This window comes from Rana temporaria, chromosome 1, assembly GCF_905171775.1.
Source record: "Rana temporaria chromosome 1, aRanTem1.1, whole genome shotgun sequence".
Taxonomy (NCBI): Eukaryota; Metazoa; Chordata; class Amphibia; order Anura; family Ranidae; genus Rana; species Rana temporaria.
In genome coordinates, this window is record NC_053489.1 from 466,164,044 (window position 1) to 466,182,832 (window position 18,789).

The window sequence follows — 18,789 nt, forward strand, 5'->3', positions numbered from 1 at the left end:
GCGTCACTCCCCCCGAAGGTGATGCGCCACCCTTTAGTGGAGAACACGATCAAAGTGTGCGCGAACCTTTTCGCTCGGCTCTCCCTGACCTCCAGGAACTCTCCTCTCAGACCTATCATTGGACCCCCGCTCTTTGAACCGGGTTTACAGCATAGGAGGTTTCTGGACCTCGGACGGGCCGGTCTTCTGCAAGCATCCCACTTTAGTTCGTGAGGGAGGTGGAGATCGGCAGCGGAACTGACGGACCCGGACGGCGTTTATCGCCTTGACTATTTTAGAGCGAATCAGCTGACCCACTTCCTGAGCAGCATCCCGGCCCCGTCGGCCGGACAGGGTCCACTGACAGAACTAGAAGAGCTATGTGAGGAGACTGGAGTGCTCCCACACGCTGTCTCCCTGCTTTATGCCATGCTGATCACCCCCCCCCCCGGAGATTACAAGATACCGGCCCTGGCAAAGTGGGAAAATGATCTAAATACACGATTTTCACTCACCACGACACAGACTATAATTCGCTTTGCGCACAGATCATCTTTATGCACGAAAACCCAGGAGACGAACTACAAGGTTCTCACCCGCTGGTATAGGACCCCAGACCTCCTAAAGAAACTATTCCCAAACACCTCCGATGCCTGCTGGAGATGCCAGCAGGATAGGGGCACTTTGCTACACGTCTTCTGGACCTGTCCACAGATCAGGGGCTTCTGGGGAGAGGTACGCCGGATCACACAAAAATTTACAGGCTACATAGTCCCGGATGACCCGGCCTACTTCCTCCTGCATGCAACCAATATACCACCGGGAGTCTTTAAGACATCGGTGGTGCGCCACCTTTTGGACGCAGCCAGGGCCTGCGTGCCTCTCCGCTGGAAATCCCCTCATCCTCCAACTATTGCACTCTGGCTGAATAGAGTGGACGAGATCAGCCGAATGGAGGACCTGGTCCTCTCCAGCCAACAACGTCAGGAGACATACTCTGAGACGTGGCAGCTGTACAACGTGTTTAAATACTCAGACGAAGGTCAGAGTCTCAGAGAGGTCAACTGCCCGACCCTAAATCAGCCACAGGTATAATGCCTGCTCTTCTAGACATGCAGAATATCCGGAAACGGATTGGATGCTCCTTACGCCCTTCGGGGCGCTTTACACCGACCCTGCCCGTGCAACTCCCCCCCCTCCTTCCCTACCTTCCCCACCCATTCTTCACTATGCGTTTCTCCACACCTCTTTACTCTCTAACCTTTAACCTATTCTCTTTATTGAAAACGGAAAATGGACCTGGAGGCCAGTCCGTACGGGATACGCTATCAATGCATGAGGTAATAACCTCAAAGGAGGAAGGACACATGCTCCTCGGGGCTTAAATCACATTTTGACGCTTCACTGAAATAATGTTTTTTTACCTAAGTTGGTTTCATCCTTTCACCTTAAAGGGGTTGTAAAGACAAAAATATTTTCCTCTTAAATTAAAGTCTGACAGTAGCTGATAAAGTAAAAAGTAATGTTTTGCATTATAACGAGTTTGATACCTGTTGAAATCGAGCTGTTTTATTCACCTCCGTCACTCCTGAATCATTATTCTCACTGACTTCCTGGTTTGCGGTGCGCACTCATTCTTGCTACATCACGGCCTAATGGGAACTATAGTTCCCATTAGGCTTAGGCCCCATACACACGGGAGGATTTATCCGCGGATACGGTCCAGCGGACCGTTTCCACGGATAAATCCTCTCGAGGATTTCCGCGGATTTCTATGCGATGGCGTGTACACACCATCGCATTGAAATCCGCGCTGAAATCCTCTGGCGATGACGTGTCGCGCCGTCGCCGCGATTATGACGCGGCGACATGCGCGACGCTGTCATATAAGGAATTCCACGCATGCGTCAAATCATTACGACGCATGCGGGGGATCCCTTCGGACGGATGGATCCGGTGAGTCTGTACAGACCAGCGGATCCATCTGTTGGGATGGACTCCAGCAGATGGATATGTTCTGCATGTCAGCAAATATCCGATCTGCTGGAATCCATCCCAGGGGAGATATATCCGCAGAAAAAGATCCGCTGGCGTGTACACACCATAGGATCTATCCGCTGAAACCCATTTGCTGGGATTTATCTGCGGATGGATTCTATGGTGTGTACGGGGCCTTAGCCTCCATGCCTGTGAGGGATAAGAGAGCATCTTCACGCAGGGCTGTAGTCATAGGGAGGGGGTGAGCACATTCTGCTTTCCCCATGCAAAACGGCTCAGGTGCTGGTGGAAAGCAAGAAGAGGAGTGACAGGAAATGGCATATTCAAACCTGGATTACTGTATTTTGGAGGTCAAAAGGAAAAACGAGGTAAGTGATATTTAAATGCTCTCGCTTACAGCAATCAATTGATCTAATAAAAAACAAACCTTTAGTGTTCCTTTAAGTAGGACAATGTGCACACTTCTTTATATTCTGCTCCTAAGTTTTCTCTCCATTGTTTGGATGTAGTGTGAATATATAAATATATATATATATATATATATATATATATATATATATATATATATATATATATATATATATATATATATATATATATATATATTTTATGACATTGTCTTGTATTTCTGTTCCGATTCAATAATTTATAAATGCACATGGCATCATATTAAAATTTATCATAAGATTATGGTCTTCTTTATTTTGTTTTGAAAGGTTTTAGTTACAAATCCGGACATGACTCCTGCATTTGAAATTCCTGTACAGTGTGGAAAGGAACTTGTAGTCACATCTGAAGAGGGTCTGGCATATATTACTGTAAATACACAAAGCGGAGATAAAGATCTAGAAATAACAGTAAGTGTCCATATATCTATTTAATTTATGTATTTATTAACAGCAGTTATAACTATCTTGATTTTCTCTAATGATTTTTTAACTGTGTCCACTTAATGTGTATTTAAAAAGTAAAGTTTTAAATGTTTTGGTAAGAAAAAAATTGTCATAAACAGGAATAAAGTAATTCCATACAAAGGCATTCAAAGTCGGAAACAAAGCACCCATTTTCTTAGATGCCAATATTAACTAAATGGGGTGTTACTAGCCCAATTTTTTTCTGCCCAGCTGCTTCGATTTCTCAATAAAAGTTGAACTGGGTAGCGTCAGCAGGATCACCCACAGCTTGTAAATTGGCTGAACTTCAAGCTGTGTATGGCAAGCTTAAGATTTACCCCCTACATACGGTAATTATGGGGGTGAAAAAAAACTTGGCTGGAGTTCTACAATATGAGGATAGCATCCTCTATTCAGTACATCTGAGCATTACATGCATATTTCCCTATGTTTTGTCTTTTTTTTCAATACACTGCACTTTCCCCCCTTCCTGCCCAAGCCAATTTTCAGCTTTCAGCACTGTCGATTTTTAAATGACAATTTTTTTTCTCGTTTCTACTACAACACTTTGTAAATAAGTAATACGGGCACTGATAAAGTAGCTCTATTGGGCACTGATGAGATGGCACCAATGAGATGGCACTGATGGGCACTGGTGATGGGCACTAGAATTGGTTGGTGGCACTGATAGGCGGAACTGATGGACACTGATAGATGGCACTGATAGGCATTGATAGATGGCACTGATGGGCACGCATAGGTGACACTGATGGGCACTGAAAGGCAGCACTGATTAGCACTGATAGGTGACACTGAGGCCTCGTACACACGACCGAACATGTCCGCTGAAACTGGTCCGGCGGACCAGTTTCCGCGGACATGTTCGGTCGTGTGTAGGGCCGACCGGACAATTTTCCGGCCGACCGGACAGGTTTCCAGCGGACAAGTGTTTCTTAGCATGCTAAGAAACATGTCCGCTGGAACCATGTCCGCCGGACATGTCTGATGGTCAGTATGACTCATCGGACATGTCCGCTGGCCCGAGAACCCGTGCATGGCGTCGAAGTGATTCGACGCATGCGTGGAAGCATTGAACTTCCAGGTTCGCGCATGTCGCTGCGTCATCGTCGCCGCCACGTCACCGCGTCGTAACCGCGTCGTCTGTCTGCGGGAAATTTGGTCTGATGGTGTGTACAGCCATCAGACCAAATGATCCCAGCGGACATGCCCGATGAAAACGGTCCGCGGACCGTTTTCATCGGACAGATCAGCTCGTCTGTACGAGGCCTAATGGGTACGGATGGGCACTGATAGGTGGAACTGATGGGTGGCGCTGATGTACACTGATGGGCATCACTGATTGACAGGCATTGGCAGACATTAGTGATGGGCACTGATTGGCATCAATTGTGGGCACTGATTGGCATCCCTAGTGGCCATGGGTGGCATACCTGCTGGTCACAAGTGATGGGCATCCCTGGTGATAATCAATCAGCGCAGACCCCCCCTGACCTTGTAGAAAGCGCTACATATAATTTCCTGCCACCACTGAATTTTACTACAGAAAGGGTAAAGGCCAAGTGATTGAGTTCTGATGTCATTTTCACTGTATGTGTTGCTCCCTGCTCTCTTGTCCACAGTCACAGCCCTACAGCTTAGAGAAAGCACCATCCCACTGCTGCTTCAGCTCTTGAAACACCACATGGATCTCCAGTCTGGTTATACTGTCCTTCTACGTTGACTTTATCACCTCCAGCCACCTGCAACCCTCACATTGGACCTAGTTGCTCTACCACTATGCAGGCACAATATGTTTTTCCAAAAACACACCCCAATGTCCACAGGGACCTATTGTCCACTCTGGACCTACTAGCTATTTGTGGTCAGCTACTGGAGCACTCTGCACACAGACACTCTAAGTATACTCTGGCACCACACCTTGCAGGGTCTGGCTCTGAGCCTGTTTTTGTGGTACTGTAGTCTTCTGCCTTTGACTCAGGGGTTGTTTTAAACCTTATACATGCAGTGTGTATTACCCTTAATTTGGACGATCAACCTGCTGTTGCAGGCTTTGGGTCTATTCCAGCTACTACAGCTTCAAAGACTTTTAACTTTTATCAGCTTTATTCCTCCTTGCGGACTGTAAACATCCTGAAGGGACCTGGGCCTCACTTAACTGGAGTTCCAACTCTTCTGAGGAGCCTCACACCTGTAAACTTGTCCAGATGGGGCCCTATAATTGTCAAGTGTTGGTAACTATTGGTTACTAATTGGCGAGGCTCAAATCCTTGTGAAAAACTTCCCTGTGGGCACACAGAGTCTTCTTTACCTGTCGGGGAAATCTCCCCTCACTCCCCTTAAGGGGCTTGTAGAATGAATTCCCTCTTATCATAGTCTTCCCTTCTCTCGTTTACACTTATGCCGCGTACACACGATAGGTCAAACCGATGAGAACGGTCTGATGGACCGTTTTCATCGGACCAAACCGATCGTGTGTAGGCCCCATCGATTATTTATCCATAGGTTAAAAAAAAGCAATCTTGTTTTAAATTTAACCGATGGATACCCAACCGATAGAAAAAAAACTATTGTTTGTAGGGACGTCCACCGCTTAAAAATCCACGCATGCTCAGAATCAAGTCGACGCATGCTTGGAAGCATTGAACTTAATTTTTTTCAGCACGTCGTTGTGTTTTACGTCACCGCGTTCTGACACGATCGTTTTTTTAACCGATAGTGTGTAGGCACGACTGACCATCAGTCAGCTTCATCGTTTAACCAATGACCGTTTTCATTGGGTGGACCGATCGCGTGTACAGGCCATTAGTCTCTTTAGCCTCCCCATTGGTATCTAGGAGTCTTATGAAATTGATGATCATTAGCACCTGCTTGGTATAACTGGTTAATCATACACCTGACACTAATCCTACAAAATCTCAGACTTTGTGCAAGTGTACAAAGTGTGTAAGAGTAAGAACTAATGCTGGTTTGAAGCCAAAGCATAGTCATACCAAATATTGATTTAAATAAACATTTTCTTCTGTTTGCTCACTTTGCATTTTTGTAAATTGAAAAAAATAAACAATTATTTTTTTTATTTTTGAAAGCATTCTTAATTTACAGCATTACTTCACACCTTCCTAAAACTTTTGCACAGTACTGTTTACCTGGAGGTCTTTCTGGGACCTGATCACCTGGAGTTAGGTCCTCTTTCCAGGGCTGATATACAACCTCTTTAGAAAGTTTCTCCAGATCCCTGCAGAAGCCTATACATGTTCCCTCTGGGGACCCGCGCTCTCCTTGAAATTTGTCTCAGTGTTCTTTTTTTGTTCTTGTTGGTATATTCTTAATATCCCCTTTGGGTGGAGTCATAGCCCTTGGTGGCGATCTCCTCTCTCTTGGTCTTCAAACATTCCCTAGTTGGCAAACTCCTCTGTCTTTCAGGGGACTTTGCCTCATCTGGTTCAGATTTAGGCTTTGACCCTTCTGGTTGTCCTGGGTTTAAGATCTGTCAGTGCCTGTTGCTCATCCCTCAGCTGGACTACTTTTTGCTTGTCAAAATATTTTATTGAGGAGTACAAGAAGTAATATACAAGTAACATAGAGTAAATATATAAAACAGAAAAAAGAAGCTCAATTGCTCTTATTCAATAACATATTGGTATATACTAAAAGATAATCTAATAATATCTGATAAGGTACTGAGGTGCTGTTAATGATAAAATTAAGGGTTACATATAGGTACTATATGTTCTATAGAAGTAACAGCCATATTTATAGTCATATATAATATGAGAAGTTATTATTTGAATAAAAATGAGAGCTTCGAAATCATAATGGAAATCTTAAAGAAAACATAAGAAAGGGGAGAGAAAAAAGGGAAAAAGAAGAGTCTGCGAGGTCAGGCCCAGAGCCACCGCTGCAACCAGGAAAAAGATGTTATAAATCTCCTTGTTTCAGCTACAATGGGAATAACACTTTGTTGTCAAAGGTTGGTGGCATGGCATATACAATCCAGGGTTGCCACATTTTTTCAAATTTATGGATCATATCCGTTTCAATAGCTATCATCTTGGCATGGGTCATAGTGCTGTTAACCAATGCTTCCTTTATTACTAATTTAGAAGATATCCAAGAATTTGCTAGTGTTTGTTTAGCTGCTGTGAAAAGTTGCACTAACAGTTTAAATTTAACATGCGTTATGCATTCTGGTTTTAAGTTGAGTAATGCCATTGCAGAATCTAGAGGAATTCTCTTACTGGGCACTTTGGAAGCGATATTAAACATTCCCATCCAAAATATTTGAGCTTTTGGACATGACCACCAAATATGAAATTGCGTTCCCAACTCTGAGCATCCCCGAAAACATTGTGCAGAATAGTTTTGTACGTATTTAGCTACCCTTGCTGGTACAAGGTACCTTCTTGTTAGCACTTTAGAATTAGCCTCAACCACCAATATATTAGGGGAGGCTGTTTTTGTTGATGACCATATTTGATTCCATTCTGAACTATCCAATTTTCGCTCCAAGTTCTCTTCCCATTTGTGGACATAGTGTGGTTTGTCTGTATTGGCTTGGACCAGCGAATGAGAATATAAGGTGGATATTGTTCCCTTAGTATGTGGATCTTTCTTGCAGATGGCTTTAAAACTTGTCAATTGAGTTAGCGGGGTAGTAGTATTTAATAATGATGTGAATTTTTTTTTAATTTGGAGATATCTAAACAATTCCGAATGCGGCAAACCGTAGGTTTTGCAAAGGGTCGGGAAAGGGATAAATGATGAGGAATTTACAAATTTGTAAATATATAGGACGTCCCGGGATGTCCATTCTCTGAAAGATTTAGGGGAGACCCATGTAGGATAGAATGCAGGATTTTTGTAAAATGAAAGGAAAGGGTTATGTAAGGATTGTAGTTGATTTTTTATTTTAGATTTACCTCAAAGAGAGATGAAGTGTTTAGTAATGTGATTCTGCAATCCTTTACGGTCTTTTGGGGAGGTGCGTGCTGTTAAATCCGATTTAGGGGTCTTAAACAAGACATCCACATGAGGTAGTAGATCCAAATGATAAGATAAGTAGGTGCTTTATTTATACAAACATTGCAATGGAGAAATACAACACAGTTCTCGGCTATTATAAGCGAGTAAAAGTGAAAGAGTTTCTGAGCTTACAACTTACAGGTTATACAATTTATACGTATGAATATTCATAAGATATGGGTGTGTATCAAGTGTATTCTAGGCGTGATAAAGGTGTGATTGTATAGTTTTAGTCCAATCAAAGTCAATATCTTCTTAGTAGCAAGAGAACAGTTAAATGGGTGGTTACATCATGTGACTGATAGAAAGTGAAAGAAAACATGGCCTCTGCCATTTTGATACTGGATAATTCCAGTTAGATAAGACTGTCCATTTCTCTGAGAAGAAAAAGTGAATAAGCTTATCTGGTAGTGAAGGTCACCTTAGACTGAAAACTTCTGTCTAGAGAGAAACAGCAAGAAAGTGTATTTACAAATTCTTAAAGTGATAGACTCATATATATATATATTTCTATATATACAACTTCAACATTATCAGACCCCTATAATACTACTCATTTGTAAATTGGAGATTGAAATAGGATCACATTCGGAATCTTCAATTGACACCCATAATGGAACTTCATGGTGAGCATGATATTTAGTGAGACTTGCTATATGTGCTGCCCTGTAATAGCGTGCAAAATTAGGGCAACCTGCCCTGTAATAGCGTGCAAAATTAGGGCAACCTAAGCCCCCGTTTACCTTAGAAAGATAAAGTGTGTGCAGCTGTATTCGCGGTTTGGAAGAGCCCCATATAAATGACAATGTTTTCTTCTGTATTATTCTCAAGTAATATGCTGGAATCAGGATTGGTAAAACTCTGAACAATAATAATAGTTTCGGTAATATCGTCATTTTAATTGCATTAATTCTTCCAAACCATGAAAATGGGAGTTGGGACCATGACTTCAGGTTTGATATGTGTTTCAAAATCAGAGGGTATAGATCTGAGAGGGATGCTGTAAGTTGTATTCCTAAGTAGGGAAGTGCCCTTTCAATTCATGTGTAAGGGAGACCAGTTTTTGCAGCTGACAGTTCCATATTTGTAAGAGATATGTTTAGAGCTAAATATTTTTTGGGATTAATATATAGGCCTAAAATGCAGCAAAATTGTTAAGAATTGGGATGAGATTAGGACCTGACACTTGTGGGGATGAAAGAAATAGGAGGATATCGTCTGCAAATAGGCAAAGTTTGTGTTGATAACCTCCTATTTCGATTCCTGTAATAGTGGGGTCAGATCTGATTATTTGTACAAGCGGTTCTATTAAGAGGGCAAATAAAGGAGAGAGTGGGCATCCTTGTCGTGTGCCTCTTTTAATATTGAAAAGATCAGACTTATATCCTGCATATTTGACGTATATGCTCTTGGTTTGTTGTAAAGTGCCATAATCCAATTCGTGAAGTTTGGGCCGAAACCCCATTTCTGTAAGGTATATTTCAAATAGGGCCAGGATATACAGTCAATGGCTTTTTTAACATCGAGAGAGAGAAAACAAGCGGGGATGCATCGCGTTTTAGCAATATGCGCTAAAAGGACTGCTCTAAGCACATTGACACCTGCCTGGCGCGAAGGCATGAAGCCTACTTGGTCACAGTGTACGAGAGTACTAATGATCTTATTTAGACAGGCTTCTAATATTTTCACTAGTAACTTATCCATGTTTAGCATGGAAATAGGGTGATAATTATTGCTAAGGATATCATCTGTTTGTGGCTTTGGAATCATACAGATGATAGCCAGTAAAGATTCTTGCCTGAAGGATTTATTTTTTAATAAATCATTAAATGCTACTGCAAGTATGGGGGAGAGAATATACCTATAGGTTTGGTAATACAAAGCTGAGTATCCATCAGGACCAGGTCTCTTATTTATTTTTAATTATCTGATGGCTGCAGCTACATCATCACTTGTAATAGGTTTTTCTAATAGCATTTTTTGAGATTTAGTCACCTGGGGTAGGTTAATTCGTGAGAAAAAAGAGTCAGCTGCAGAGGAATTGAATGTATTTGTCTCTGTATATAGGGCTTTTAAGTGGGAACTGAATTTCTGTACAATTTTTTGTGGGTTGCTGGTGTAAATATTGTTGAACAACTTAAGTTTATTGGGTTTAAAAGATTTGTTGATGGATTTTAATGCTCGTGCCAAGAATGTGCTGGGTTTATTAGATTTCACGTAGAATGCATGTCTGGTTCTATGTATTGTTTTGTCAGCTGAATTAGTGAGAAAAAGGTCATATTCTATATGTGCTTTCTCTAAACGATTTCTTGCACAGGAAGTGGGGTTATTTTGAAAAGTCATAAATGCTGCATTAAATTCCGTCTCTAATTTTCACGAGAGTGTTTTACGCTCCCGCTTAAGTATCCCTGATTGTTGTTGGAAAATTCCCCTTAGTACTGGCTTGTGCGCTTCCCAGAGTGTGAGTGAAGAGATGTCCTTACTAGTATTGTATTTTAAATAATCTTTTAGAGCCTGCTCAATTAATATGCGGTGAGAGGGGTGTTTGAGTAGTGTCTGGGAGGTTCCAGGTTGGGTCATGTGCCTTAGGCAAGAGAGAAGCAATGGTGGTACAGACCGCATTGTGGTCGGACCAAGGAATAGGGATAATGGTAGATAGAAGTATTTCTGGTACCATACCTATTGTTAGCAATATATGGTCTATTCGGTTAAATGTTTGGTGTGGGTTTGAGAAATATGTATAGTTTATTTTTGTTGGGTTGGATTCTCTCCAAGAATCTACCAAATTGTGTCTGGAAAGAAGCTGAGAGAGAGACCATTTGGTTTGGTATCCTGGTGGATTATATGGGGTTTTGTCCAGAAATGGGAGGAGAACCTGATTGGCAATCACTGCACTCAAAAATTGATCCTACTTTATGTGTGCTTATGACTTGAAAAAGATGTGATAAGAAGGGTAAAGGTTGATGATTTGGGGCATAGTAGGAGACCACAGTTACTGCTCTGTCCATAACATACCCCGTTAGTAATAGGTAACGGCCTTCTGGGTCTTTGATTTCTGAATGTAATGTGAATGGTGTGGAACGATGAAATGCTATAAGAGTACCTCGCTGTTTGGTATGAGTCAAAGCTGTTTACACTTGTGGGTAGGAGGTACTAAAAAATTTGAAAGTTGAAGTTGGTGTAAAGTGTGTTTCTTGTAGGCACACAATGTGCGCTTTCATGGTTTGAAACGACCGGAAGGCTTTCGTGCGTTCTTGTGGCACATTAGGACCTTGGACATTTAGAGATGCCTTAGTGCGTGATCTCTCGGCCCAACCTGCGTGCACAAGGTGAAGAGTAAAGGAAAGGGAGATCCAGTGTGATCAATCTTAGAGAAGACATAAAAAACATAAGAGATTATACAGCATATAAGTACAGTAAAAATATAAGATTTGGAATTTACCCGTAGTGAGGGGCAAAACCCCCCACCAGGGGACAAAAGGCCCTTGTCGAGTCCCAACATATTATTGCGGGGATCCAAGGAGAGCAGGGTGAGGCACATGGAACTTCTGTGTGCGCTGGAGAGCCGCCTTTAAAAATGAAAAATTTACATCACAAGGATGTAATATTGTTAGCCCTAACTATGTGCATAAGGCTCGGTTCACACTGCTGCGCTGTGAATTTGTTCAGTTTTTTGTCCTGTGTGAGGTGCAAATTTACCACGATTTTACCGATTTTACCGTAATTTAAAGAATTTCAGGAGTTGGACATAGCTGCAATTGATGTTCTAGCCAATGGAATCATAATGTAAAAAAAATAAAAATATGTGAACTTCCTGTTTTTCGTGGAGAGAAGTGTGGTGGAATTCGCACATATGTGAACCATCAATGCGATTCCAGAACCATTTACATTGATGTCTATGGAGACTAAATTAGCAACGCAACGCTGTAAACTCGCACAAGACCCTTTTTTATCGCATCGCATTCGTAGAGGAATCGCAATGCATGTGAACGATCATCATTGAAAACAATGGGCTAGATTCAGAGAGAATTTACGCCGGCGTATCTATAGATACGCCGCGTAAATTCAAATCTGCGCCGGTGTATCTTCTTTCTGTATTCAGAAAGCAAGATACGCTGACATTAGCCTAAGATCCGACTGGCGTAAGTCTCTTACGCCATCGTATCTTAGGGTGCATTCACACGCTGGCCGCTAGGTAGCGCTTCCGTCGTTTTCGGCATAGAGTATGCAAATTACCTAGATACGCCGATTCACAAACGTACGTGTGCCCGGCGGTAGTTTTTTACGTCGTTTGCGTAAGGCTATTTCCAGCGTAACGTTGCTCCTGCTTCTATGAGGCGCACGCAATGTTAAGTATGGACGTCGTTCCCGCTTCGATTTTTGCATTTTTTACGTCGTTTGCGTAAGTCGTTCGCGAATAGGGCTGGATGTGATTTACGTTCACGTCGAAACCAATAGGTCGTTGCGGCGTACTTGGGAGCAATGCACACTGGGATATGTACATGGACGGCGCATGTGCCGTTCGTAAAAAACGTCAATCACGTCAGGTCATCACACATTAACTTAAAACACGCCCCCCCTTCCACATTTGAATTACGCGGGCTTACGCCGGCCCCATTTACGCTACGCCGCCGCAACTTACGGAGCAAGTGCTTGGTGAATACTGCACTTGCTCCTGTAAGTTGCGGCGGCGTAGTGTAAATACGATATGCTGCGCCGCCGTAAGATCAAGCGCAGGTACCTGAATCTAGCCCAATGACTTTATGGATGACATGCAAATTTAGAATGTTTTTGACACATTACATTCGTTATGAACTCGCATCAGTGTGAACCGGGCTTTAGTGTGATATATAATTTAATAGATAATCATCCTAAAGAAAAAGGGAAGAAGGAAACATTTCTATGTAGTGTATCCAGGGGATTAAGTATAGTACATTAAGTCAACCCATTATGGGAAGACAACTAGGATAAGAACTAAACAATGGGAGCAAAATTACCCAAAAACTTTACTTTTGGCTTTTTGACCTAAAATAGACAAATAATGGTAGAGATATGTCTCAACAATATTAGCTGCACAGATAAAACTATAGTAATATATAATCTGAATAATGGCATCCAGGGCCGGACTGGCCAACCGGAAGATCGGGAAATCTCCCGGTAGGCTGCCTGTTCTGAGGCTGCTTTGGGCTAAGCTGTGGCTGCAGCGTGGCGCTCTGCTCCCCCCTCCTCTTCCTCCACTACACGTCAGTCAGCGGGCATCTCCTGCTGTGTGATGCTGGCTTCAGTTGTGAGCAGAGTGTCTATTACATTCTGTGTCACAATACTACTCGGACCCCTTGCACGGACCTTGGACAGGACAGGAGAGAAAAAAAGCTAGATAGCAAGTTCTCCTCCCCTCACCCCCTCGTGTGTCCCCGCGGCCCCGCCCACATTCCAATCCTCGTGGGCACTGTCGGCAGCTCCTCCATGCTTTCCAGAGATAAACTCCAGCAGCAGCAGGTAGATAGTGGAAATGAAGGAAAGGACAGCTTGTATTATGGATGCTGCAACCCTCCAGAGGATCTACAGCTCTGCAGGTCAGCTAAAATCCTTGCTTCCTAATGAGACTTCCAAGTTCTTAGTGATTGAAAAGAAAGCAGCACACAGGTGGGTCAGTCATTGATGGGGCTGAACAGAGTGTGTTGTTACCTCCAGAGTCCCTCAACACAGCAGCCCACTAGGGTTTCCCTAGTGTGGTGCACTACAAGCCCCAGCATGCTCTGCCAGCTAAGGTTGCCAACCGTTCCGTAAAATACGGAATCGTCCCGTATTTTAAACAGACAAGTGCTGTTCCGTATCAAACTGATACGGAACGCACTTTGTTCCGTATTCCGTGGTACCTTATTGGTGTTCGTCACTTTCATCATGTAGTGACTGTCTGTGCGTCGGCGTCCCCTCCCCTCTGCCTTCTGACCAATTCCGCAATGCCGTGCCGATGACGTTGTGACGTCACGACGTAACCCCTCCCTGCATTCCCCGCCTGGCGCCCGCGGTACCAAAAAGAAGAAGAGAAGAAGAAGAAGAAGAAGAAAGAAAACTAGCTGCTGCTGCAAGAAAGCAAGCAGAGCACAAGAGAAAAAAAGGTAGGCAGAAGAGAGAAAAGGGGAGAAGAGCAGAGGAAAGGGGAAGGTTGAGCAAAGAAAAGGGATATTAGGCAAAGCAGCAGATAAGAGGAAGGAGAGCATCAGGAGAGCAAATAAAATGGGAAGAAGAGACAACAAAATGGGACGGAGAGCAGAAAAAAGGAAAAAAGGGAAAGAGGGGCAGAGGGAGGAGAGCAGAGAAAAGGGAAGGAGATTTAAAAAAGAGGAAGAGGAGCAGAGAAAAGGGATAAGAGAGCAAAGAAAATGGAAGGACAGCAGAAGGAGCAAAGAAAAGGGGAAGGAGAGCAAAGAAACGGGGAAGGAGAGCAAAAAAGGGGGAAGGAGAGCAAAAAAAGGGGAACGAGAGCAAAGAAAATGGAAGGACAGCAGAAGGAGCAAAGAAAAGGGGAAGGAGAGCAAAGAAAAGGGGAAGGAGAGCAAAAAAAGGGGAATGAGAGCAAAGAAAATGGAAGGACAGCAGAAGGAGAGCAACGAAAAGGGGAAGGAGAGCAAAGAAAATGGAAGGACAGCAGAAGGAGCAAAGAAAAGGGGAAGGAGAGCAAAGAAAAGGGGAAGGAGAGCAAAAAAAAGGGGAAGGAGAGCAAAAAAAAGGGGAAGGAGAGCAAAGAGAAAAGGGGAAGGAGAGCAAAGAGAAAAGGGGAAGGAGAGCAAAGAAAAGGAAAATGAGAGCAGAGAAAAGAGAAGGAGAGCAAATAAAAGGGGAATAAGAGCAGAGAAAAGGGAAGGATAGCAATAAAAAGGGGAAGGAGAGCAATAAAAAGGGGAAGGAGAGCAAAGAAAATGGATGGACAGCAGAAGGAGAGCAAAGAAAAGGGGAAGGAGAGCAAAGACAGGGGAAGGAGAGCAAAGAAAACAGAAGGAGAGCAAAGAAAAGGGAAAGTGCAAAGAAAAGGGAAGGATAGCAGAGAAAAGGGGAAGGAGAGCAGAAGGAGAGCAAAAAAAGGGGGGGGGGAGAGTAGCAGATAAAATGGTAAGGAAAGCAAAGAAAAAGTTATGGAAGTATAATTATATAAAGATATTTGCACTACACTAAAATGTTGTCTTATTTTTTGCACAGGAAAAAACATCCCCGCCCACGCCCCCCCCCCCCCCCCCCCGTTCCTTATTTCCATTTCAGAAAGTTGGCAACCCTACTGCCAGCCTATGTATATGTATAGCACAAGCTAATAGGCCTTGTTTGCTGACCAATCCAGGGCCCAAGCCTTCATCTTTGGTAAGGGAAATCCCCCCCCCCTTCCTCTCCTCGCCAGCCTCTGAGCACACTTATGTAAGGGGGAGCTCTGTGGACTGTGATGTAAAGGGGGACTCTGATGTATGTGGGGCTTTGGTGATCAGAGACCCCTTTACATCAGGATTCCAAGAGTACCTCTTTGGTGCCAGTTCACTCCAGACGCGGTTCTGTTCAGTTCCGTGCCCTTTTTTTATGCACAAAATGCATGCACATTGTTTTCTTTGTATTCCAATGGCTCTAGTTCACACCATGCTGTGAATTTCCGGTCAGTTTCTGCACCGGAAACTGACTGCATGGTGTGAACTAGAGCCATTGGAATACATGGAAAACACTGTGCATGCATTTTTAGCGCAGAAAAAATGCGCACAAAACTGTACGGAACTGCGTCTGGTGTGAACTGGCCCTTACATCAGTTTCCCTTTACATTACAGTCCACAGATCTCTCCCTTGGAGCCCTTTCACATGGGCAGACTCTGCCAAGCAAATCCATCTGCTCAGTGGGGGAACTCTCCACTGATCCCTGCTGAGCAGGCGGATGACAGGTCCGTGTCCGCTCCACTTATGCAGAGTGGACACGATCACAGACTGCTGTTCTCAATGGACCGGTCTGACTGTCATCCAATCTGCCAGACGAATGGGGAATGACATCTCCTGTACCATGCCCACATCCTCTGCCATCTTGACATCTCCTGTACCATGCCCACAGCCTCTGACATTTCCTATATCATGCCCACAGCTTCTGACATCTCCTGTACCATGCTCACAGCCTCTGACATCTCCTAAATCATGCCCACAGCCTCTGACATTTCCTATATCATGCCCACAGCCTCTGACATCTCCTGTATCATGCCCACAGCCTCTTACATCTTGACATCTTCTGTACCATGCCCACAGCCTCTTGACATCTTCTGTACCATGCCCACAGCCTCTGACATCTTCTGTACCATGCCCACAGCCTCTGACATCTTATGTACCATGCCCACAGCCTCTGACATCTTCTGTACTATGCCCACAGCCTCTGACATCTCCTATATCATGCCCACAGCCTCTGACATCTCCTATATCATGCCCACAGCCTCTGACATTTCCTATATCATGCCCACAGCCTCTGACATATTCTGTACCATGCCCACAGCCTCTGACATCTTCTGTACCATGCCCACAGCCTCTGACATCTTCTGTACTATGCCCACAGCCTCTGACATCTTCTGTACCATGCCCACAGCCTCTGACATCTTCTGTACTATGCCCACAGCCTCTGACATCTTCTGTACTATGCCCACAGCCTCTGACATCTCCTGTATTATGCCCACGGCCTCTGACATCTCCTATATCATGCCCACAGCCTCTGACATCTCCTGTATCATGCCCACAGCCTCTGACATCTCCTGTATCATGCCCACAGCCTCTGACATCTCCTGTATCATGCCCACAGCCTCTGACATCTCCTGTATCATGCCCACAGCTTCTGACATCTCCTGTACCATGCTCACAGCCTCTGACATCTCCTAAATCATGCCCACAGCCTCTGACATTTCCTATATCATGCCCACAGCCTCTGACATCTCCTATATCATGCCCACAGCCTCTGACATCTCCTGTATCATGCCCACAGCCTCTGACATCTCCTGTATCATGCCCACAGCCTCTTACATCTTGACATCTTCTGTACCATGCCCACAGCCTCTGACATCTTCTGTACCATGCCCACAGCCTCTGACATCTTCTGTACCATGCCCACAGCCTCTGACATCTTCTGTACAATGCCCACAGCCTCTGACATCTTCTGTACTATGCCCACAGCCTCTGACATCTCCTATATCATGCCCACAGCCTCTGACATCTCCTATATCATGCCCACAGCCTCTGACATCTCCTGTACCATGCTCACAGCCTCTGACATCTCCTAAACCATGCCCACAGCCTCTGACATTTCCTATATCATGCCCACAGCCTCTGACATCTCCTGTATCATGCCCACAGCCTCTGACATCTCCTGTATCATGCCCACAGCCTCTTACATCTTGACATCTTCTGTACCATGCCCACAGCCTCTGACATATTCTGTACCATGCCCACAGCCTCTGACATCTTCTGTACCATGCCCACAGCCTCTGACATCTTCTGTACTATGCCCACAGCCTCTGACATCTCCTGTATTATGCCCACGGCCTCTGACATCTCCTATATCATGCCCACAGCCTCTGACATCTCCTGTATCATGCCCACAGCCTCTGACATCTCCTGTATCATGCCCACAGCCTCTGACATCTCCTGTATCATGCCCACAGCCTCTGACATCTCCTGTATCATGCCCACAGCCTCTGACATCTTGACATCTTCTGTACCATGCCCACAGCCTCTGACATCTCCTGTACTATGCCCACAGCCTCTGACATCTCCTGTACTATGCCCACAGCCTCTGACATCTCCTATATCATGCCCACAGCCTCTGACATCTCCTATATCATGCCCACAGCCTCTGATATCTCCTATATCATGCCCACCGCCTCTGACATCTCCTGTACTATGCCCACAGCCTCTGACATCTCCTGTATTATGCCCACAGCCTCTGACATCTTCTGTACTATGCCCACAGCCTCTGACATCTCCTGTACTATGCCCACAGCCTCTGACATCTTCTGTACCATGCCCACAGCCTCTGACATCTTCCGTACCATGCCCACAGCCTCTGACATCTCCTGTATCATGCCCACAGCCTCTGACATCTCCTGTATCATGCCCACAGCCTCTGCCATCTTGACATCTCCTGTACCATGCCCACAGCCTCTGACATCTCCTATATCATGCCCACAGCCTCTGACATCTTCTATATCATGCCCACATCCTCTGACATCTCCTGTATCATGCCCACAGCCTCTGACATCTTGACATATTCTGTACCATGCCCATAGCCTCTGACATCTCCTGTACCATGCCCACAGCCTCTGACATCTCCTGTACCATGCCCACAGCCTCTGACATCTCCTGTACCATGCCCACAGCCTCTGACATCTTGACATCTTCTGTACCATGCCCACAGCCTCTGACATCTCCTGTACTATGCCCACAGCCTCTGACATCTCCTGTACTATGCCCACAGCCTCTGACATCTCCTATATCATGCCCACAGCCTCTGACATCTCCTATATCATGCCCACCGCCTCTGACATCTACTGTACTATGCCCACAGCCTCTGACATCTCCTGTATTATGCCCACAGCCTCTGCCATCTTGACATCTTCTGTACCATGCCCACAGCCTCTGACATCTTCTGTACTATGCCCACAGCCTCTGACATCTCCTGTACTATGCCCACAGCCTCTGACATCTTCCGTACCATGCCCACAGCCTCTGACATCTTCCGTACCATGCCCACAGCCTCTGACATCTCCTGTATCATGCCCACAGCCTCTGCCATCTTGACATCTCCTGTACCATGCCCACAGCCTCTGACATCTCGTATATCATGCCCACAGCCTCTGACATCTTCTATATCATG

The 18,789-nt window shown here is 44.7% G+C and overlaps 1 protein-coding gene across 2 annotated transcripts in view; it reads left to right on the forward strand.

Moving 5' to 3' along the window:
- Positions 1 to 18,789, forward strand: part of LOC120917126 (complement C3-like) — a 284,580-nt gene that overhangs the window by 74,769 nt on the left and 191,022 nt on the right. For both annotated transcript variants that reach the window (XM_040328185.1, XM_040328194.1), the window contains exon 11: positions 2,694 to 2,834. In XM_040328185.1, coding sequence (XP_040184119.1) covers positions 2,694 to 2,834 — 141 coding nt within the window. The remainder of the gene's footprint in view (positions 1 to 2,693; positions 2,835 to 18,789) is intronic.